General features: G+C 40.4%; 1 protein-coding gene across 5 annotated transcripts in view; it reads right to left on the bottom strand.

Moving 5' to 3' along the window:
• The window catches only part of tiam2a (TIAM Rac1 associated GEF 2a), an 89,529-nt gene that overhangs the window by 38,346 nt on the left and 26,829 nt on the right, over positions 1-24,354 (bottom strand). For 3 of the 5 annotated variants that reach the window (XM_036592688.1, XM_036592690.1, XM_036592689.1), the window contains exons 2-10: positions 20,420-20,508; positions 18,958-20,089; positions 13,831-14,311; positions 12,664-12,836; positions 10,664-10,888; positions 6,408-6,593; positions 6,130-6,276; positions 5,012-5,056; positions 2,189-2,242 (exon numbers count right to left, since the gene is read on the bottom strand). In XM_036592688.1, coding sequence (XP_036448581.1) covers positions 2,189-2,242; positions 5,012-5,056; positions 6,130-6,276; positions 6,408-6,593; positions 10,664-10,888; positions 12,664-12,836; positions 13,831-14,311; positions 18,958-20,082 — 2,436 coding nt within the window. In that variant the 5' untranslated portion in view covers positions 20,083-20,089; positions 20,420-20,508. Of the gene's footprint in view, positions 1-2,188; positions 2,243-5,011; positions 5,057-6,129; positions 6,277-6,407; positions 6,594-10,663; positions 10,889-12,663; positions 12,837-13,830; positions 14,312-17,034; positions 17,326-18,957; positions 20,090-20,419; positions 20,509-24,354 lie in introns of those variants that run through there. The other 2 variants (XM_036592693.1, XM_036592694.1) reach the window with 2 other exon arrangements.

A 24,354-nucleotide genomic window follows, 5' to 3' on the forward strand; every position in this document is an offset into this window, starting at 1 on the left:
TAGTATCTGAACACCAACATCAAAACATAGAAATCCTTCCAGAAGAGGATTTGGGCTTTTTCACAACCAGAGGAGGCCTAATTATGTGTTTAATGATGATTCATGGGTATCCAAAACAAAGCTGCTTAGAAATGGTCTAAGAGACACAACGTGACTCTTAGAGAGCGTCTACTGACATTCATCACTGTGGCTGTCTAACGATGTGCCAGTCAAAATGAAACACACTGTGGTCCATTCATTTGCTTTCATATCTTTGGTGCTGGAAAGACACACCTATCCTCCGTTACTGACCAGAGAAAACAACATGTCATTTCTGACCATAGCGGCTGGAAAGTCAGCTTCACACAGAAAAGCATTCATTTCACTTTCAAAAAGTTACCTCAAACCTGTGCCAAGGTAAAGGGACCCAATGTTCTGGCAAGTATGTGTCACTAGCCAGCGAGACAACTCCGGTCTGTGAGCTCAGCTGTGTGGTTCATGCTCTCATTTCAGTTACTGGACTGATGGTCATTTTCAGTGAGACCAAAAAAGTTACCTCTGAAGAAAGTACCGAGCAACGTCAGTGGAAGAGGAAATCTTTTAGGGGTGGGAATCACTAAAATTGAATAAATTAATGCTGTCTTACATGCAAGAGCTCAGTGCCATTGGCAGTTGCTACAGCATAGTGAATAACACCTGTGGAAAACTGGGATTCGATTCTTTACCTGGCAAGAACACCATGCTATACCAATAAGAATCCTTGGGCAAGACTCCAAACACAGCCGTCTACATCTGTAACATGACCAAACAGTCACCTTCACTGGATACAGTGGAGTTTGACAAAAGTTAAAAAATATATACTGTAAGAAAACTATCCTGTAGTACCCTCATAGTCTACTACAGGGCTAAATACATGGTAGAAGAATAATGCGGTGTCCTGGCAGAAGAGAACCAAAAAAGGCCACTGAAAAACAGCTGGAATTGCAGGCAAGATCACTTCTAGCCATGTAACTTCTCTTCATTGCAGATACTCAAGCCACACCTCAACACCATAAACCAAAATAAACACATACACAATCCTTAAATCAGCAAACAGCAACAATAACAGCAACAAATGTCCTTTTTGGCGAGGGGGGCAGAGCGTGCGGCACAGCTTTGCATACCACGCCTCTAAAGGCCCTTCTGCAACATGGAGCAAGTGTCAGTCACCATAGTAATTAACTAAATATTGATATTTGGGCCACCATGTTATTCTTTAACTTCTTCATGCAGTATATTTCACTCTTTCCTGACCAGCATCACTGCACATTCATTCATTCCATACTGCCCAGTGCTCCAACCGTCAACCTTCCATGAGTAGCCAGCTGCCCTGCAGACGCTGTTTAAGTCTGTGTGCACCCAAACCCTTACTTCAGACTTTCCTTTCCAAAATGTTCATTTATAGCAGCTAACCTCCATCCACTATTTTTAAAGAAGGAAACAAAGCAGAACAGAAGCTTCGTATCTGAGGCAACCGCCATAATGAAATACTACTTTAGCAACGCCTCTTAGCAACCAGACCGCATTGTGTAAAGGGTAACTGCAAAATAAGGAAATAAATAAATCTATAAATAAAATACCTAAAAACACTGAGAATAATAAATACAAGATGCAGCTTATATATAAGTACATATTACACTGGTTGATCCTAATAAGAAACTGGTAAACCTCATCTCAATAAAATTAATATTATTATTACTACATTTTACATGGTCTTAAAGAGGCTTTGACAGAAAATACAGCTTTAGACCATGTGCCCTCATACATAAGGCCGGATGAATCAAACACAGGAAATGAGAATCTCTGAAATGTGGTCCTATGAAAGGGAATCTTTGTGTACCCATTTTTATGGTCAGATTTAACCATTAACTGAATAAAACTGAACACTTTGGACCATGGAAGCCTTGGAAGACTCCACATGAATGCAGATCATTGTACCCAGAGAAACAGTGCAGTTAGACATCTGGACTGCACCAAAGCTGACCAAAATGTGTCCTTTAGACAAAAATCTTCTCGGTTTACAGAAACCAAACCATCGCTTTCCACACAAGTGTTAATTATGGAAATCAGAACTTGTGTCTGAAGGCAGTTACATCCCAGTTACATCATGAACAAACTACAGACAACAGTAAAATGTGAAAGTAAGGATGGAGAATTGGCAATATTTTACCTCACTGCTAGAAGGAGGAAGATAGCCAAGTTGTTCTCCATCACAGTCAAAGATCTGAAAGAGGAAGGAAAAAATACATCAACACTGACTCTCATAAAACTCTTAGTCACCCTCTGTCAGACAGAGGTGGCCAATAGCAACGCAAACACTGCTGCAGACAAACCGGCATTTTGTCCATAATTACAAACTGGGCACAGTGAGCCTCCTGCTTTTATACTATTTCAATGACAAGCAGAAGCCTTGAGGCTCGACTAGAAGTAATAAGCAGTGTGGGAGTGCGGAAATTTAGCTGGAAGAGCAGGCAAACTGGGTAGGGCGGATTCAGATTCAGATCTTAGTCATGCACAGGGAAACAGGTTGACTGTATCATGAAAGTTTTGCTTTACATATGAACCCCTGGTACCATAATAAAAATATAAAATATATTTTAGAATATATAATAAAATACAGGGAGAGTCACTCGAAAGGGGCCCCGAATATTCTGTAATAACTCTCACTAGGACGAAGCAATCTGAACAAAACAACGAGCAATGTGCTCCTCAGTATATTGAGCTTCGAACAAGCCGGGAAGCCCCTGCGTCAGAGCGAGGAGGTAGGCACTGGACAGCCGTCGCGACGTTTAACCTCCGTTTGCAACTTCTGGCTGCATGCCCCCGTACCCCTTCATGTGTTTGGCAGAAAACGGATATCACTCCAACATTGCATGTAATGCAATCGATTACACATACGTCAGGGTATGTAGCGGATTTTTTTGGTTCAGATCGCTTCATCCTAACGGGAGTTACAACCGAATATTCAGGTCCTCTTTCGAATGAATCTCCCCGTATAAGAATAGATTACTTTTACATGGGGAGGAGTGGTAACGTAATCACTACCGGTGTTTCTCTACAAATGCCAGACATTTCTATGCACTGCGCACCCCAACATCTGTAAAGATTCTTTCTTTACGTCTCTATAGAAACTTTTATCTTTTTACAAACCACAGAATTAACCCCAGGTTATATTAATCCTGTGTAAATTGCCATGTTGGTAGATATTCCATCATATCATCTATTGCGACACATTACATTAACTTAAGACAGCTAGGTAGGCAGTTAAGGTAGAAAAAACTATAGTAAAAGTCAATGTTTGGACATGTTTTTTTACTTGTGAGCGACTGAATGTACTGCATATTGAACATTTCCTGTGTGACGGCAGTTTGTAAATCAAGTAGCCATGCTCATCTCTGTAACTTATGACATTTCTTCTCCTCTGCTAATAGGTTAAAGGGTCCATATAATACTTTTTTCCCCCCTCCTGAGGTCCAGTTATGACATGTGTTGTTTTATGAACCAAAAACAGCCATAATTTATTTTTACATAATTTTTCAACCTCTCTTCATCCTGTAGAATTAAACAGGCTGTTTTTGTTACTGTGCCTTTAAGATTAATCTATGTAAACGACCTCTGTTCTAAATGACTGCGCTGTATTGTGCGTCATTCAAAAAGCAGTCTGGGCTAAACGCTCCTTGTAACTTCAGCATGAATGGGTGGAGCTAAACTGCTGTAGATGGGTGGATATATGTAAAGGCATTCATATATGAATCATAAAAACAGTAAACTCAAAATGGACTGTTTTTGCAGCGTAGTTTTCATATATGGTACTTTTTGAAACTTTACAAACATCAAACTCATTTATTCTTTCTGGTTTTCCATATGGGCCCTTTTGAACTACATTAGCACCCACCCCTGTGTAAAACGAAGTCCTTCCCAATAGTACTAAACTTGCAAAATAGTCAAAGTCAAGTAGAATTGTGATTTTCTAAATATATACAGAGACGTAAAAAAGATGATAAATACTGTGTACAAAAAAAAAATTTCCATATTGAAGAAGACTTTCATAATAGAAGTAGTAGGTCTCATATAGAACAGAGGAGCAGCTCACAGGGGAAAGGGACAGAGATGAAGACATGACAGGATCAGATGCTGCAGCTTGACCTGTTCTAACTAGCACTGAGGCACAATCACACCAATGAGTAATACTTTCTGCGACAAGTCCATGCATTTTATCAGGGAGGCTGGGATAACAGGTGACGCTGCGTTATGTGCTAACGGGGAGATGAATAAACTATGGTAATGGTGACAATTGAGAGGTTACTGAAAGAGTAATGGGCCTTTCCACCTTTCCAATGAGCCACCACCATTTCCTTTCACACATTTCTGGGCTCCCGCTGAACAAGAGAATAGAGATTTCAAGATATTGCTCAGGAGGACGTTCCTCGGCCCCTCTGTGAGAAATTAAACAGCCTTTTGATACTTTCTGACAGCACAAAAGAGAGGGAAAAAAGAGACACCTTGACTTGAGGGCTGATGCAAAAAGGCCTCCATATAAAGGTTGGCCTGTTTAATATTTAGCGCCTAGCGCAGGTCTCTTACACAAACCATCTGTTTGTCGCTGCAGGGCAGCATACAGCAGGCTGCAATTTACCACATATGGCTTTTAATAATTTATAACGCATTTCTCCCCCCTCCTTTCTCTCTCTCTCTCTCTCGCTCTCACCTCTGCCTTCTGCAGTGTGAAATGAATTTGGGACTCATTAGCCAAGCCGGCTGGATCTCCCATTACCCGACACATGTCAGGGAGGGACAGGGACACTCCCCAAACAGTGATGGGAGCCATTTTGTCAGAGTTAAGGCCACCTGGGATAGTTATAGAGCACGTGCATGGGGAAAAGGTTTCAGGCAGGGACAATGTGCTACAGTGAGCATAGAAAAAAAAAAAGGCAAGCCAGCACCTGGGTTACTATAACTGCATACATAAAACTAGCTGTTTTTTTATTCTTACCTGAGAAAGACCAGTCTGAGAACAGTAGGTAATGTCAATGCAATCCTTGTTACAAGAGATAAATAAAAGAGAAACAGATGCCCTTTTACCAACTTTCAGAGGAATTAGGTGCTTTACTGCAAACTGTTATGATGACGCAATTAATAAATTTATCAATTAAAATTCATGTTCTCAATTCATTTTTATTTAAAACAATAAACCAAGTACCACGTCATCATAAAGCCTTATTCAGCAGTCAAAAATTCACCACAAGGGGGAGCTATCTGCACTCAAGTTGTTTTGGTGAGCATCACAAGAAAAGAGTGCACCCTCATCAGCAGGATCTCACTAACACACGCATGTTTGTAATTACAAATTTAATGTGTATGAAACAAAAGGTTTAGTTTGACTTCATATAGGCTGAACAGCTCAGCAGACAGCTAACAGGCCATCAGGCTCCTGTGGTTATAAATTTTATATATATATATTATATATATATATATATATGAATTAGAATGAAATGTTTGCTGTTACAAAGTGTATATGATTACTCAACCATCAAAATAATGGCTAATTTTTTCTCAATTACTAATATAAATCAATGGTGACACTCCTACTTTACTGTCTAATTTGATCAAGCGAGGCAGTCAATAAAGACTGATTTAGACTGGCAGAGAATGTAAAGCACAGAGTGCTGGGAATTAAAACAATTTATACAGAATCAAACTCTCCAAGCATTAAATCTTTTTTAAATACACATTTCCTACAGCCAAAAACAGAACAAACAGACTAGCATGTGTTTCTCTGAGAAAAGGCGGAGATAGGAAATTGAACACCATCAATAAATAATGACTCTCTCTAGGTAATAATTACCAGGCTGACAGGATTTACAAAAGGTGCTTATTTGCACCTGCATGAGGAATTTCCCCAGCAACAGTGCACATAAAAACAGAACTTAACTCCACGTGCACAGAAACATTGTAAAAACACATGAAGAAACTGTTTGGATATAATATACCTGTTAAACTAATTTAAAGTGACGAGGGAAAACAAGTATTATACTCAGCACGGGACCAATGTGCATATGCTGCATGATTTCTTGCACGTTAAAACACTCCGTGTTGAGTTGTTTGTGTTACCTGTGAAGCCGAGGGTCTTTTCTCGTGGCTGCGTTTGGTGAGGCTGTCCAGGCCTTTGAGTGAGGAGAAGACTCCTTTCCTTCGGTGGCTCCGCTGGGACAGAGATAAGGAACGCTTTCTCAGCGTAGCTTCATCTCTAGAGCAGATCTGAGAGGCGAAGGGAAAAAATGAGGTTGATTAGCTGCCCGAAAACATGCTCGCAGATGTTTAGAAGCACCAAGCGTAAATGTGACATAAATGGTGTGACACAGGATTGCTCATGTGTTGGAGACACCTACCAGTGCATGGAAAGAAGATACGGAGAACATTCCCAGACGACCCAGAGCAGCCTTAGATGGACGGCTGGCTGTGGCCAGGAGGCTTTTCGGGTTGGGCAGCTCCCCACCCTGCAGGCTGGCCAGGTAACAGCGCATGCGGAACAGGTCTATGTTGAACCTCTCCAGATTCTGATCCCACTGCTGGATCTGTAAATAAACAAGAAGAGCAAGAGAATCAGAATCTTTTAACCCACAGAATTCGCCATCATCCCTAGCAACAGTATAACTTGATACTGATTATAATGACCTCCTCAACTGACAAGTCATTTCTTTCATTTCAGTCTCAGTTCATCCCTCCACTGTGATGGTGATTTGAAGACAAGTTTCATGGCTTCTCAGCAGTTATGTTAGCTGTTTTAGCTTAATTCTGAATTCCACAGCTAACAAAAAAATTAAAAATTATAAAACAGCCTTCACCCAAGCAGTTGCAGTCCTAACAACCTTCAAAATACATCACCAGAAGGGAGTTTTTCCTGTCTTCAAACTAGAAAATCTCATTATAGACAAGAGCCCAACACCAAAGTAGGATGCGAAGAAGCAAGTTACAGATGTAATGGTTACAATTTTCACTTTGGCCAGAATGTCCCGTTAACAGAGGAATTTCTCTGAGAGGAATACTGGAAGCCAGGCTTTTTCCAAGATACGGTTATGTTTAAGAGTGTGTGAGTGAGGGGAGAGATAAAGAATCGAGCACAGAGAGGTGTATCAGCACAGCTGTAATTGCTCTCAGATGTGAGAAGGTCATGATTGGGCTCGGTGAGGGGAGGCCACAGGGGTTACTGGTACTGACGCTGAGGGGGGCAGGGTGTGGATCTGCTGTCAACCCTTTAAAATCCCAGGCTTATTACACACTAAGGCTTATTATAACTACAGGGACTTCAATGCAAACTGGTTGAGCTATTCTTAGGTTATAGAAGTGTGTAATAAAACACTGGGCCTGCCAGTGAGCCCTGGCATTTAAAGGGTTAAAACCTACATTGCTATTATCCTCTGTAATAAAATGCATGGGGGGCAGAGGGAAAGGTATGCAACACCCTAGCATGCTACATCCCAGACTTCTCCCCCCCCCCTCAAACATGCAGTCTGCAAGGGAAAAAAAGTGCCAGAGCATTTTATAGTGAGTCAGCTCTGAGAACATTCTTATTATTTTCACTGAGAAAGGCAGGCAATGAAAACCATTACGGTTTTATGAAGTCTGCAGATAAAGATGAATCTCCACATAAAGCAGCAGGCTGTGATGTCTTCCTGCTAATACAAATATAAATCCACTTCACTTATTTAATATAAATAAATGACAGTATTCGAATGCAATTTCAAAAGCTTGTAGCTTCCATTACTGAGGCAATGGATAAAATGGGTTTAGTTTACTCTCTTAAAAAGGTACCAGAAAGGTATGATGCCATAGAAGAACCACTTTTTCTTCCCTAAAGAACCTTTTAATGGATAGTTCTTTAGTGAACCATTTTTGTTAATGAAATGTGTGTGAAGAAACTTTTTAAAGTTTAAAAAAACTCCTCACAATGCAGTAGTTCTGAGAAGAACCCTTAAACAGGTATAGAACCTTTATACTATATGAAGCTGGTATAGAACTTTTATATTATGTGAAGGTTCTTTAAACATTTAAAATGCTCTTCACACTCATACATCTATTTTGCAAAGAATGGTTCCTTAGGCAACCAAGAGCATCGCTCAAAGAACTGTTTGTGGTACCTTGTAGTAGTAAAATAAAGTATGTGTAGCACACAGAGCTAAAACCAGCGGTGTCCTTAAAAGGTGCTCCATTAAGTACCTCTTTCTGTTGACAAAACTTCTGACTAATCAACAGTGCATTTGTGACATAAGCGCTGCTTTTGCTTGTTGACTGGTGCTTGGCAAGGGTATCAGAAAGACTGATTGAGCCCAGGCCCATAGGTTTGGAGGAGATAGGCTTCATTAAGATTAATTCAAGCCGTATGGTACTTTAAATCCTATTAGCTCACACTCACTCACGTCACAAAGGAACCATTAAACCGAGTGGAAAGGGCTGGACAGAGATCAGGCACTGTAGGGTCAGCCTGTGGAATCTTCTGCACCCTCACCATCAGCGTTCACAGGCTTCACTGCTAGACATGCTTTGTGCTCCAAATGTTGCCTGATGTGCCTCAAATACTTTAACAGCAGATTAATATCTAAATGCATGTTGAGAAAGATATAAAACCATCACCAATATGGCTCTTGGTCTCTTCTGAGATTCTGTCATGTGCCTTTTTTCATGGGAACCACTAAACTTGGGGAGAAAAAAACACTTGGACATTGCTGCTGTCGGAGCTAAACCTTGCATCTCCTTTTTTGTCATTTTTCAGTTTTTTGACACAATTTGAAAAAGCCTGTTGCTCTTCACATTGTGTGTCATGATAAATGTACCAACATAAATGGCCCAAAATTACCTGGATAAAATTCTGGTTACATTGACTTACATTAAAAGTATAGTATGTTTTTTTCTTTCTCCTGTAAAGTTACCATTTTGGATTTACAGTTTTGCTCCGACAGCAGCGGTATGTTAGTTTGCCATTTTTTTGCTTTGAAATTTGTATTTATCTGAATCAAGCAAATATATGAAGTGTCTACTTAGAGCTCTGAAAAAAATCAAGACATTTTTAACAAAATAACAAAAATAGTATCAAACCTGAAAGCAAAACTGACCATTTTCAACACTAAGTACATGTCCCATCACATCATATCATATCATAGATCACACCATCTATCATATCTTCTGTCATGTCATATCGTATATATTCTTGTTTTCCCATAATCTTCGATCAAATTTGAGACTTTTGCCTCACCTCTACAATGTCTAATAAATTTTGATTACATCACCGTGCACAAGCAGGCAGGGAAAAAAAATAACCAATATATATTTCACCTTCCTCTCTCACTACCCCCACCCATCATCGAGAGAAAACATTCAGCTAGCTCAGAAAGCCTCCCTGATACTCTGTCTCACTCAATTTATAATTTACACTGACTTTAAAATCCTCAAAATAAACATAAAAAAATAAATAACTAAATCATTTTCATAGCTGTAGTAATTACATGCTGAATTAACCCTAAATACAAAAGATGAGTTACTGTGAATGAGTAAAATCCAACTTTAGTAATTCGATGTCATCATGTGACTCTGGGTCTGATGTCCCCCCTCAAACAAAAGCTGTTTGCTACACATTGGACCAATCTGGAACCAATGTGGTGCTGCTCAGTCACATCTCTAGTGCCAATAAAACTAACGTGGACTTTGCCTTGCGTGTGCAGATATCCACTTTAATTTGGCTCTGTGGTGCACACACATAATAGGCAGACATTTAACTGTATTAAATGCAAGATAATTATGACTCCATTTGGGGAGGACAAAGAAAGAGACTTCAAAAAAAAACAAAAAAACATCCAGCTGGCACTAATTTAAAGAAACAGGACTTCAAAGAGGTCGAGTCTCTCAGACTCTGCTAACCTCTTACCCTTTTCCAAATCCCTCATACACCGCCTGGCACCCAATAACTGGGGTAAAGACACCAGCTCACTGCCCTCTGACCCCTTTCTGACCCTTTCACCGGCCTTAGTTCCCATAGTGAATAACTGTGACTGTTAACAGGAAACAGCAGCACTGATATGAGAAAATATTTCAGCCTGTCGGATCTGACAAAAAGCTAAAACATCTAAAGTTTGTCTGATGAAAATGTAGTCTAATTCAGGGTATAATCCGATTCATAGCTATGAGGGACATTCTAGAGAAAGTGATGCATATAAAATATTTCCAAGGACCTCATACTAGTGTTCAAGCTATATGAAATATATACATAAAGTTTCTAAAAGGGCAGATGACAAGTACATGGGTTGAGAGGTCTGAAGAGAGGTCCCCTCCCACAAACTGAACTCAAATTGCTTTTTTTAATTCAAGCTAATTTAGTTAGGAATGTGTTCGAACCAGACCACATTCACATAATTGGTATGTGAGTCAAGATATCTATTAACTAACAGATCAACAGGAGAGGAGTTACCAGTAAATCCAACAAATGCACAGCCAAGATCGATCGCAGAGTAAACAAGCCAAGACAAATGTAAGCACTATCCTGCTCCTAAGCCAGTCAACTGACCAGAGACAAAGCAAATCACCTGCATGATACACATCAAAGCCAGTGACCCGTTCCATCTGATAAAAACAAACGCAAACAACACCTTCTCACCTGGTTTTCAATGGCCTTCCTGTTTTTGGAGTCACTGACAATAGACAGCTGGAGCTCAGCCATCTTCTTCATTTTACCATCCATGTCAATCTTCTGCAACAGACCACGGATCTGTCCACGGAGCAAACGCAGCGTGTCCTCTTTGCCATGACGCTTAGCGAACAGAGACGCACTGGCCGAGTGGATAGCTGTTACCCAGTTCTCCAAGTCTGTTTGACTAGAGGCCTGAAGGGAGCAAACAGAAAGAAAGGACGATTGGCAAAGATCTGGAACAGTTAGCCATATGTAACATTGCATTTATGGTATTCTCAATCAAGGATGACCGCAGAGGCAACAAAATAAACAACAGCCCTGAATCACTGGATGATTAAACCATATCTCCATTTAACCAAACAATGTGAGTATGTACTGCGTAATGTGGCATGTCCTTGAAACTGAGCAGAGAATCAGGCGGTGATAAACTGTTTCTTGAATCATTTCCACTTTCCTCTAAAGCCCTGCAAGAGTGTGGTCTGAGACACGTCACTAGAAATCGTCTGGCTGACTAAGCAGGAAAATGTTATCAAAACCAACCAGCTTGAGTGCATGAACAAGCTGTGGCTTCTACAGGGAGGGAGAGGAATCCACACTTAAAATAACTTCTGCTCCGTATTGCTGGACTGGAGCGTGAACAGCGCTTTTCATGACAGCGAGTGGACTGCTTGTTCTGCATGGACACAGTCCAAATGTTCAGCATGCTACTGGACAGATGTATTCATGCATGTAACTTACGCAGGACCTTGTAATGTGTGTAAAACTAGAATGGCTAGTTAAAGGGCTTTTTCTAGCATTTTATTCTTTTCTTTAAGGGCCACTTCTAACATTTGTGTGGTTTCGTGTTCTAAAAACAGTTGTATTTCACTTTTACAGGACCATTTTCCAATATCCCATAGATTTCAACAGACTGACATATGTAAATGAACTCTGTTCTGGTTGGCGGCCCTGTATTATGCCACATTCACAAAACAGTGTGGGCTGAAATAGCCCTTATAACATTAGTGCGAATGGGTGTGGCTAAACTGCTGTAGGCTGATCAGAATGATATACACAAATGGATTTGTTTTTGCCACATCATAAAAACCATTAATTCAGAACGGGCTGTTTCTGCAGCTTTGTTTTCATATATGGACCGACAAAGTGAATGTACATTGTGAGAATTTACCAGTGTTTACATGCTATGGTGAACTGCTATTAAAAAAAGAGCAATATTCAGTAGTCGATGCCAGCCCTTTAAGGTTGGGGGTAGGCGATATAGCAAAAGTATAACACCACGAAACTTCAGGGCACAATGAGTATTGAAATATTTTCTTTGACAGAAGTTTGATAAGTCAGAGCAGACAAAAACAGCACCAGTAGAGCCACATTAAAAAATAAATAATAATACTATAATATAATAATACTTATGCTGCACTGTACTAAATCCAGTTAAACAAGACTAATTCTGCTCTTTGTGTAACAAAACATGCAGTAGTGTTCCTTAAGTACAGGCAATACCCACAACATGTTCAGAAAAGCATGTTGTGACCTAATGTGACTATAATTTATCACGATAACGATACTGTCATATTGCCAACTCATGTCATTGAATCCTTAACACACCTTTAGATCTTCACATATGGTCTACTATGGATGTATATTATGCAGTTCTTGACCATTTCTACTCAGTCCACATTTTGACTCTAATTCAAAGTTATTGGGGCCCTGGTTACCTTGCTCAGGTATATTCTGAGCTGAAGCAGAACAGAAATGAGTACTGGCTGTTGGTCCTCTAAGACTGGTTTGAAGACCTGTGGTACAATTCATTTTTTATCAACCTCACATTGCCAGTTGTTTTGCCTCTACTACAGTAAAGAGACCAAGGCCTTTTAAACATTGATATCAAACCACTCTAAACGCGGTTACCTTTCTCCACTCAGGTGCCTATTTTTGGTATAATTCTCATTTTCATGCTGTTGACTGACCTGAAAGAGGTAGACATCGCCATAGGCATTGCTGAGGCAGAACACGTTCTCCTTCTTTGGATGTTCGGGAACAGCCTGAACTATGCCGTCCTCAGCCAGCAAAGCGTAGCTTGGTAACATTTCTTGCTCTGGAGAACTCTTTCCATAGGTCTCATAAAACAAGAGTGTACAGCCTGGAGAAAGAGAAGGGTATTAAAGTGTGCTCAGGTAATTAAGTCACATTTGCTAACATCCTGAAGGACATTATAATGTGGTCTTATAAAATAAATGGGACAGTGGAGACGCTTCCACAGTGCCTGTCTAAATGTAACTCTATTGTTAAGAGTGAATTCCACTCATCTTTCAAAATTTCGTATAATGAATTTGTTAAGATATAAACAAATTCATTCAGAGTGGTTAAATGTGAGACAGATCATAAAGAAACAGAGAAATAATTAGGAACATGCTTCCTGATGCTTGAGACACTGTTTTACAGTACTTTTGAGATGACCTTTTGGCCTAAAATGTATTTTAAAGCATATTTATAGCACATGCAGGGCACTACTAGGCAAAAAAACTTTTTTTTTTCCAGATTTCCAGATTTAACTCTATTTTACCATTATCAACATTACATATGATAAAAGAAGACATGTAACTTCACTGGTGGTTTTGGATACTAAATAAATGTAATTAAATACATATAATAAAGTGGCTATATTTGTGCTCTAGATGTTTGCATCCCTGGTTCCTCTCACCACTGTAGAGAAAGCAAAGTCTAAGTTTCTCTACAATGAACTATTTCACATCAAAACACTTTGAATGACTCTGTTGACATCTCAATAACTGAATTACGGAGAAACTTTTATGTGTGTAATTTCCCTTTAAAGATCAATTTCAATAAACAAAAAATACTTTTTGCGTTCCTTTGACTGAATTAAAAATGAAAGCATCAAAAATACTTCATTTTCTCGTCACATTTTGAGCAAAATGAAGGCCATTTTCACTCAAAACGTCAAATGATAATGAGAATTGTCCTGTAATTAAACAGTAATTTAAATTGAACTAAGTTATTTTGGTACTGGGAGCAACAGTGTGCCAACTTTGTTGCTTTTCACTAGTTTGTGTTTGAGCATCTATATTGTACATATATTTTTTTAAAATTTGCATGTTTTAATTTCTTGTTTTTACCTTTGAGAGTTACCCAGAATTGCTTCCACTTGCGTCGGGCCACTAGTTCCAGCTTGCGGTCCTTGTGCAGGGTGAGCAAAGGCTTGAACGACAACCATCCAGCTCGCCTGACCACACCCTGCTCTTTCTCAAACAACAAATCCAGCTGCTCAAGAGAGCCGAGTGTCTCCTGGCTACTACTCTCGGTCTCCTCCACAGAGTTATCCTCTCGCTCCTCTCCTCCACTTCCTGCCACCGTGTGGCCTGCCTCCAGCTCCCTCATGAAGTTCTCATAGATGTTCTGCCTCAGAGCGTCTGTGTCCAGGTGGAGAGCACCAGCGGAATCGCTCCGGCAGGGCAGCGCCTGAGACTGTGAGCGGCCCCGAGACTGACCCTTTGGGTACCACAGTAGACTGGAAACCTGAGAGGGAGAGCTGGTTTCAGCAGTGAGGCCATCAACACCACTGTCAAAACAATCGACGGGCTCTTTATATCTTGGCTCCTAGAAGAAAGGATGGAGGAGTAGTAGGTTAAAGTTGTATGTACAAAAACTACACTGCAATAAGATCAGGCATTAATGATGACTTTTTTCGCTTAAAAAATAGTCAAGCCGTTTAAGCTATAACAGTGTAATAAATATCAAATGTTTCATGAATAGTATAACTATACGAAAGTGATTGCTTCTATAAAAGCAAGTATATGACTTTTGCAGAAAACAACTATATCCTCATTAATGCGCTCAAAATAAAAATCCTTTTTCTCCCAATATGGAAAGATATAAGAAACTTCGAGTGTCTACTAATTATATCGAGTGCAGCTGACAACCCCAGCTGTGTAGTGTTCTTCACAAGATTATTCTCTTTCGTGGAAATGAAAGGCTACCTGCGCTCTATTACATTAGAGCATCGATTCTCCACTGCTCACATAGAGGAGTGCACTTCAAAAGCAACCTGGATACAAGGGCCCTTCCCTAGAACTCTTCTTTAAAGTCTACAGCTCTCCACCAGCTGCCTATAATTACAAGAGAGGGTTCAGATGCCCCTTTGGACGGCCCTGATTGACCCTGAAGCCACAGACAAGGTCTGTACACCAGGTGGAGGATAATGAAAGCAAGATTAAGTCCGAGTCATAATATTTCACACTGTTATGAGTTTCTGCAGGTTAGTAAAATGCTGTATAGTAATGAGACGAGTACCATTAGGGCAAATGTAGACACGAGCAGACATGATCTTGTAATACAAGGAAGGAAAATGAGGTTTGTTCACACTAGTCGAACACTAAAGAGTGTATTTGTATTTCTATGTCATATTTGATGCACAAAGTTGTTAGAACTGTTGAAGAAACTCAACATGCTGTTAAAAACGGTAGATCTTCATTCGAGTATATTTAAGAGCCACACCTGATGTCAAAGCTGTATATTCTATTCATTATTTTTCATTCTGTGCAGTGATAAGGCTAAATAACAGTATAATAGAGTAAATAATAGATTTATTTACTTAATTATTTTAAATCACTTTACTCCATAATTTAGTTATATCCAATTCCACTTACTATCTATATCTGCCTCTAATCACACAATGCTAAAAAGCTGGAAGGGTGAAGGCTAACACATGCTTTCTCCGAAACTGCTGCTAATGCAACATGATTGGACAGCTCAACACGCCTGAGGAGAATGCTAAATTCTTTTATGTTAGCTAACAGATGCTCACATTGGCTAGCACCACACTGAGTGATTGAGAGAGAGGGAGGAATATCCTGCCCCCCTCCAGAGAGATCAAAGCCAGTTATAACTGGACTCCTGGCCGCGGATGGCTGTGGCATCACTGGGGATCAAAGTCCTAATGGTAGGGCTACGCCACTCGGGAGCAGTAAATAACAGTGTAGTGATGGCACGATACTCATGCTGAAATCAAATCACAGTTTGCTATATATAAATATATATATATATATATATATATATATATATATATATATAAATATATATATATATATATATATATATATATATATATATATATATATATATATATATATATATATTTTTTTTTTTTTTACTAAATACTAATACTAAGCAGTAAAATCTGCTATTTACTTAAAATATTTCACTGTATTGCATCGGAGATGTAAAGATTAAAAAATAACACTGGTTAGACTCTGACCCTTAATGCTAAATCATACATGAGCAGGTTACAGTTGTAAAGGAAAAGTAATAGTATTAGGACACACATTTAATTGGACTTACACCTAGGGGTGAGTGATACGGCAAAAATATATCACATCACGATATTTCAAGACATTCTCACGATACATGATATTCAACAGGATATTTTGTTTTTGTTGGATTTAATAAGTTGAAACAGAATAAAAAGGACCTGTAGAGCCAAAAAAAAATACTGTCATAATGATTATAAACCTACAAGCACAATAAATTGTGTTTTTCAAACTGCACTGCACTCAATCCAATTAAACAGGCCTAATCATGCTCAGTCTGTAATGAAACATAGCTTGTCAGTGTTCTTTAAGTACTGATATCCAAAATACGCTCAATAAATTGTACTTTGAAAATTTATCACGATATCGATAAAGCATTGTCATATTGCCCACCCCTAATGATATCTAACTCTCTTTGTAGAGAAACTGGATCTAGAGACTTTACTACATAGGTGCTAATCTTTCCTCCAAAATACTAACACAACTCTGTTTATAAACACGCGCACAGACACTGAGTCACTCGCACAGACTGCCGTCCAGGACACGACTCGGTCCTGGTCATGCAACACTGGTGTCGTCTTACAGACCGAGCAAACTGGCTCCTTGTGAAAAGCATTCTGGTGCCAAGTGTCCCACATCACAAAACCTGAAGCAGAGAAATCTCACACATCTGAAGCAGAAATAGCACTTAACTGTTCGTGAGCAGGCTGAGAATATCAAAAACACTGAGAGCAAAATCAGCAGGACAAACAGAACTATGCAGAACTTCTTTTAGATGTGAAAATAAACCATTCAAGAATGACAGAAATATATTACAAATCTACACAGTTTCACACAACATAACATGTATCCAGCAGCAAAAAAAATATAGTCATGTAGCTGGTATTTAACTGTCCTGATAACAGATTCCACCAAAAAGCTGCACTGGCTTCCACACAAAGCTGTGCAGAAAACACAGTAGTACTATTCAGCTGTAAGGAACAGTGGTCCTGCATCCAGTCTTGTAGTACCCACCCAGAAATGCCCTCGGCCTCTGCTAAGAATTCCCCGACTTTTCATCCTTAAGAATGTTCAATCCGTGTTCAAGGCTCATCTCTACATCCACGGCAAACACGTCTACACTGGCGTGTCACGATTTTCATTTGGTAATGCCCTGTGGCTTCTCTCTCTCTCAGACAGCTGGCATAGTGAGGCAAGCAATATTGTTCACAACGTGAGACGGTGTTCCACTCCTGTCAAAACAATAGTGACCGCAGTGGCACCTTGCCCAGGCAGTGACAGCCAAGAACTCTTCGGTCCATCACTTCCTCTTTGGGCCTGTTCTAACTACAGGTGATCAGTGGCTAGAGGAGATTAATACTCCAGGAAGAAATACTGTCTTTATAGGTACTGCAGACACTAAGCGAGAGACCGTCACTGTGCATGGAATCTTAATAATCACTTACTGACCAGACTTTTGTAAACAAATAACTTGGCTCAATAACTGCTCTAAAAGAAGCTTCATTCTATGGAGTAATTTAGTGTTAGAGAAGCAGCTCTTCACATAATTATAACTCTCAAAACAGGGAACACCCTTGAATTTGACTTGTACCCAATATTTAATTTGCATGTTGCCAAATGTGAATGCACCCGCTGGCACAAGTGATTTGACTTGCCTTCTTATTTATGTGAACATGGCAGTTATTCTAAGGTACATATTCTATATCTCATGGACATCACAAGATTTAATGAATGGATATTCCGTTACCTGCAGGGAAGGTGGAGCACTGACATCGACAACAGCAATGACGACACCGACAGCAACTTAATACATGCAATGAAGACAGCCTCTTCACATGATTCAACAAGCTAACACTGGGGCCAACCAGTGTAACATTTAATGCTGAGGAGGTTTTTTTTTTTTTTTTAAATGAGATATGTTCTCCATAGTGGACGAAGAGCCCATTGCATTGCCAGAGAAATACTTTTTCACTGTTTTTAACCTAGCTAACTTCAGCTACAGTGGTTAACTCAGCAAAAAAGCTGAGGCAGAGCCAGCCACACTGCTGAAGCGGCATATACGAAGCCTTTGGCAACACGCCTCACATTAGGGCACTCTTGTTTCGTACAAGCATAACATAACACACTTTAGGTCTATACAAAAAATCACTATCATTATGGCGCTATGAGTTTCTGTGATACACACACTGATTAAAGGCTGAGATGACGTAATGCATCAAATTAACTCACGCAGCGCCAAAGTTAATTAGATTGGAAGAAGTTTATTTGGTTAAACGGTCAGTTACAAAGCTAAAGAAAATACTACCCTGAACTACTAGTGAACAGTGATGAAACGTGACTATGAAAAGTGACTATTCTCACTGTGTGCTGTGTGTAAAATGCAGTAGAGGTAGACTGTAGTAGACTCTGTGGTAAAATGTTACAACAAATCTGCATCACTATAAGGAGTTTTTTAAGGAATCAAAATATCTACTTATTAATTTTTGCAGGCCTATAAAGAAAATAAAAACAGACATATTTATTCAAGTTTATAGCCTGACAGGGAATCCTGACTGTTTTTAAACTGAAACATCTAATGGAACTTGCTCACGTTTCCTAGGTTACAAATTCTCCACAAGTGGGTGTCACAAGCAAGCAAACAGCTTTAGTGCTTCATAAGGAAAGTGCTTCACATCAGTGACACTGCATGCCCTTGTTAAGCCTTTACACTGTCACTGCACAGATATGTGCTTGTAGCTCTAATGCAAGTAGCAGTACCTACAGTATTTCATTTTTTTTTAACGAAATCTAGTCAGAGGCACATTATTTTAATAATAAATGTATTGCTTCTCATATCATCATTGTACTGTGTGTGTAAAAGTGTTTTCCATATCCAGACACTGGCACTTAGAACAGTAAACTGACTACTCAAGTTGGGTTTTCATCCTTAATTCTTACCTTGGATTTCTTCTTTTTTCTGGTCAGGCTTCCGGTCCAGTCACTGAGCCGCCTCATTTGGCTCCTAATGGACTCTCTCTTTCCAGTGTTGTCTGCGATTGGCTTGGACTTGCGGCAAGGTAACGTGAAGGAGGAGTACTGCTTGGCCCCTGGGCATTCCTCTTCAGCAGGTTCTTTCATCACAGACACAAAGGAGGATCTGTGCTTGAAAGCTGTGTCATTTGAAAACGGCAGATCCTTGGCAGTAGGAAAGGTGGCAGCCATGCTAGGGTCCCGGTAAAGATCAGATATTGTAATGCCAGGTAGCTGCTGATCAAAGAAATCCATGCGAACTGGTGAAAGAGTTTCTGAAACCCTGTTGGGAGAGGCACTGTCTTCATTCAATTCCCCACCAGTGCCCCAAGGCGAGTCATACCAGGAGCCTTCTGAGCTCAGTGAGCTGCCCTTGCTTGTTCTAGTGATGGAGCTAGCAGCCACTGGCGTAGCTTCACGATCAGACCCGTGGGTCACAGCAGACGGAGTGGGCAAGGAGTCCATTGTGGGGGAGAACTTTAGGAGCTGAACAGGCCCTGTATACTCATCTGGAAGCAAGGAGTTATTGGGGATGTTGTTGAACTCTACCCGTACGCTGCCATCACTCTTGATGACAACCCTGGGGCTGCTCTGCTCCTCCAGTTCCTCCAGCTTGGATTTCCTCTCTGGTGTCTTGTGTCCGTTAACAGCATGGCCATTACAAGCTCCTCTACTATAGGTGCTGTCTCCGTTTTCCCCAACAGCCTCATGGCAGCCATTCTCAGTTGGAAGCATCACATGTCCCCTGGATCTCAAATGTTCAGAAGAACCATTCCACTGACTAGTTCTCTTCACGTCTCTACCTTTAGTGACATAGTCGTAATGACGGGACATATAGGATTGATGGTTCTTGGGTTGGGACAAACATCCACGACCCATAGCTCTGGATTTGAAACCAGAAACTCCTGATCCCACCCTCCACCAACTGTGAGGTGGCAAAACTCCCTCTTTGGCAGAGCGAAACTTCAGTGAATAGGGCTTCTGTCTACCAGGGAGGACGAAGCTGTTGCTCCTGGACCCCTGAAGGCTGTACTGGCTCTCCGAGTTCCCCATTCCTGACCTGGGCGTACAACAGAGATCCCATCAGTAATATTCAAGGAATACAGTATTATAAATCCCTAGCTCTGCTCCTTGCTCAAATGAAAGTGACTTAGCTCTGATCTGTTATTAGTTACAGCCATGGCGAGGGCGATTAATTTCATGGGCAAATCGCAGGGTATGATAAATGATTTCATAACTCATGGTGTTTCGTGTAGGGATAAATTAAACATGACACTATCAGAGTATAGCCTGAGGAGACAGCTTCATCAGTAATGTTAGTGCAGGACCAATATGGCAGGCTATGAAGAAAATGACTTCCACAATCTTGCGGATCAACAGTTGGTCTTACCTGTGTCGTTAGAAGTACTACAGCCTTGTAGGTCGAAAACTCATCATCTCCTTCTGGGTCAGCTGGCGATAAGGCTCGGTGAAGCTCATCTGCGTGATATGAAAGGACATAATCGTCTTAGCTGTGCATAATTAGGCCTATTAAACAATCCTATCACTCTAATATTTGCAGTTACAAAGCATCAAATCTCCATTTGCTGATGTCCACATAGCAAAAAAACAATATTTTGGCATGTGAAAAACAACAAAACATACATGGAAGAGAAATAAGTATGCGAGAATTTAACACGTTAATCTAAAATACATGTTTTAGTTCAGTTTCATTTAAAGTTTAAAAGTCCCTTCAAGCTCATCTAAGTCAGAGGAAGTCTGAACTACATCATTGAAGCTTTACAGCGCAGCCTTAGTGACACTGGAGGTCATTTCTCCCTGAAGAAAAAGATTATTTTCCCATTCAAACTTCAATGTTACTTGCATATTTGCCCGTGAAGCAGACCTAAATGACGTCTTGCCAAATGGCTGGGAAAGTTTTTGAAAGTAGCCTTTATTTTATCCGGTGTTTATTTTTAAACGCACAAATTCCACAACTCTTTTTTTCCCCTTGGTCTGCACTGCCAAGCAAGTCTGGAGCAGGATGCCAAATAAAGCGGTGGCCAGAACGCACTCATGAAGCAGTGCTCACATCAAACTAAAGAAGCGCATGACCCTCCCATACACACATACCACACATGTCCACAGAGCTCCTGGATGACAAGTACTCACAGTTCGCAGCTTACATTCAAAATTCATGTGCCACTTGCAGAGGGGTACATGCTTGAAACAGAAAAGCTAATGAAGCTTTCATGTACATAGGCATGCGGCAAGATCAGAGGTAAGGTCTGAAGTCAAAAACATGATTCCAAGATCAATTGCTTTGGCTAGTAGTGGGTAGCATAAAAAAAAATAATAGTTTTGAGAAGGTTTTGATCTGACAACAATGGTACTCAAATAAAACCATTTGTGGTTTTGGTTTGAAGTAAATCTAATTAAGCAAATATCAGAAGTCATTCACACTGCCAGTAAGAGCCGGCCCTTGGCTTGATGTGGGAACAACACCTGAGACTGCCGCGTTACCTGTTGTGGTTGATCAAGTGAGGCAGCGCTGAAAGAAGTAAGTGCGGCAAGCAAGCTGGGGTCCGTGCAAGCCTAAATGCTAACCCCATAAGACCGGTGACCGGCAAAGCGGACTACCTCAGACTGCAACTGGCTGCACAGTCGGAGGCAAATCAACTGATGGCTGTGTTTTCATTTCACTGAAACTTGACTCACACATCCCTGACTCAGCCATTCAGCTCAACGAACTGACCATTAGCATTGTTGCTGTTTATATACTGCATCATCTGCTCTTATTTGTGGCATGCTGATCTAAAAGTTATGACAAATGAACCAGCATATCGCTCACTAGCAACTCTAATCTTATTTGCATAATTTCTTGTATAAGGTATCGTCTTGTTCATACTCTACTCCTGAAACAACAAAAGTTTAAATTCGTTCATGTCATGCGGGTCACACATACACATATGCAATCCTTAAGTCTTTGATCTTGGATCAAAAAAGAAATGGAAGAAGATAGGAAAAACAAGAAAAGGAATAAGAAAACTACTTCTGTCATGAAAATGTAAAAGAAAAAGCACAAGAAAGTAAGCAAAAAAGAAAGAAATAAACAAAAGATGTGTCCATGTGAATCTCTTATGGGCAACCATCAAAGCACCTTTCCTTCAAAAATGAAACTTCAATAGATCTTTAGGTGACTCCAGGCCACAACCTCACAAACACCTCAAGTGTGCAGACTGCACAAACAAGAAGAGGCGATCTGCATGTCAGTTTAAAGTCAAAGTGCTTTATCATGCTCACAGCACCTCGTTTAACCTCTCCCGCTTGCCTCTCTGTGGGAAAATTAGGGGTCTAGTTCCAAGGGCAGGATTAGTAGAACATCTGCTTCTCACACTGCCTCTCCCCAAAATCTTCCCCCAGCTGACCTCCCGACTCCCCGATTGGAATCAACGTCGACTCGCCCCGCTTCCACAGAACAGGTTGAGAGGGGAAATGCTGGGTCCATTCACATGCAGAGAGGCACAAAAACGCATTTCAAGCCAGACAAATGAGCCCACGGTGCAGGGGCAAGGCTGGAGTCAGCCTGAAGGAGCCAGCATAAAGGCCATCCTTTCACAATACTAGCACAAACACACAGAGTAACGCCGACACAGAGCAGCTATTCAGAAACAGGACATCTACAAGTGTGAAAAGATTTGGAGGCAAAGACAGACAGGGTCTTTCAGACTTCAGACACAAGCCTTCTGCCATGGGCTGGACACTATTGTGGTATACGAGCAAAAAGAGCTGCCTTCAGAACTTCACAGAAGGCCCCAGAGTACACCCCTGAGGAACTCCACGCTTTAGGCAGAGGTGCATGGTGCCTTCGCGTGACATCTCTCTGTGTGGAAAGGAATCTCTTACTCACAAGCTGCATTAAAAAAAGGTCTCCTCCACCCTCTTATGCAAAGCCATCATCACTGGAACCTTTTCTATTTTATTTTGTCGTCATAGAGATCAAAAACCTCCCTCCTCCCAAAGCGACCAAACTGATTTTAGAAATGACTTCAGTGATGTACTTAGTCACAGGCTGTGTAGAAACAGTGCAAACGTGTGTGTGTTTCTGTTCAGAGTTTCCTTAAAGCGAGTGCTCATTTGTCCTTGAGACTGAAGTCAGTGCTGCCCTATATATCTACTAAGGTTAACCCTTTTTATCACACTGCCACAACGCTAAATGACCCTTGTGAGGAAAACCCTCTCGACCTTCAGTGTACACTTGATGGAACACAATGGCTTGGCAAATCATTGACGAGGGAATTCTCTACTTTTGAGTACAGTGTAGGCGAAAAAAACATGCACAAAAGTGAAAACTAACATGTGTGGGGAGAGCATGCAAGCCTGGAACACAAGCCTTACATTAACAAAGTGTTCTATTAGCAGACCAAATTCAAATGGTTATTAATATTAATATGAAAATCACTGCACACTGCTGAGTAAACAGATTTTTCATTTCCTTTGAGACACTAAAATAATCTAATTCAGAAAGAGGGGAAATAATTAACCTTTCACAACGTTACACCCAAATCATTAAAGCTCTTCGCACAAACAAAAAGAGTGTTGTCAAGTGTTTCCCTGTTACATCACAGGACACTGTTATTATTAGCTATCCAGTTCCCAGAAGCACTTCCTCCGAAGTCATATTAGAGTCCAAGGAACGGAGCCTTATCACCTGACGGCAGCAGCCAGGAAGGGCTTTTAAATGGATAAAGAGAAGACAAAGGTCAGTTTCACTGAAAAGGGACATAATAGAGTAGCCACAGGAAGAGAAATGGCTGTGTGAAAAAGAGGGAGGAAGCTATTAGAATAAGTGAAATACTGACAACCACATAGATTACCACTTCCACCAAAAGAGAAAAAGAATTCATACTAGCAGGGATGCACCAATATGGGAATTGTGGGCCAATACACCTATCCAATATTTGTCATGTAAATGTCAGCCAATACCGATGCAGATACATAAACATTTGCAATCCACTTGGATTAGTATCACAGAGAAACATAATATCTATGTGGGTATGGTTACAAATGCAGTAAAATAGAACAAAATTACATTTTAGCACAGTAACTCAGCATTACCTAAATATTTTGCTCTTCCAGAGTAGATAAATACATTAGGGGTGGGCGCTTCGGCAAAAATACATCACTATACTTAAAGACTATCATGAAACATGATATACATATATTGCAGCATTCTGGTACATGGACACAATGTACTAGTAGAGCCACATTTGAAAAAACAGGTACAATGATGTTTATTCACCACTTCACATACTGCACTGCAGGAAATCCATTAATACAGGACTA

The sequence above is a fragment of the Colossoma macropomum genome, unplaced genomic scaffold (genome assembly GCF_904425465.1).
Source record: "Colossoma macropomum unplaced genomic scaffold, Colossoma_macropomum, whole genome shotgun sequence".
NCBI lineage: Eukaryota > Metazoa > Chordata > Actinopteri > Characiformes > Serrasalmidae > Colossoma > Colossoma macropomum.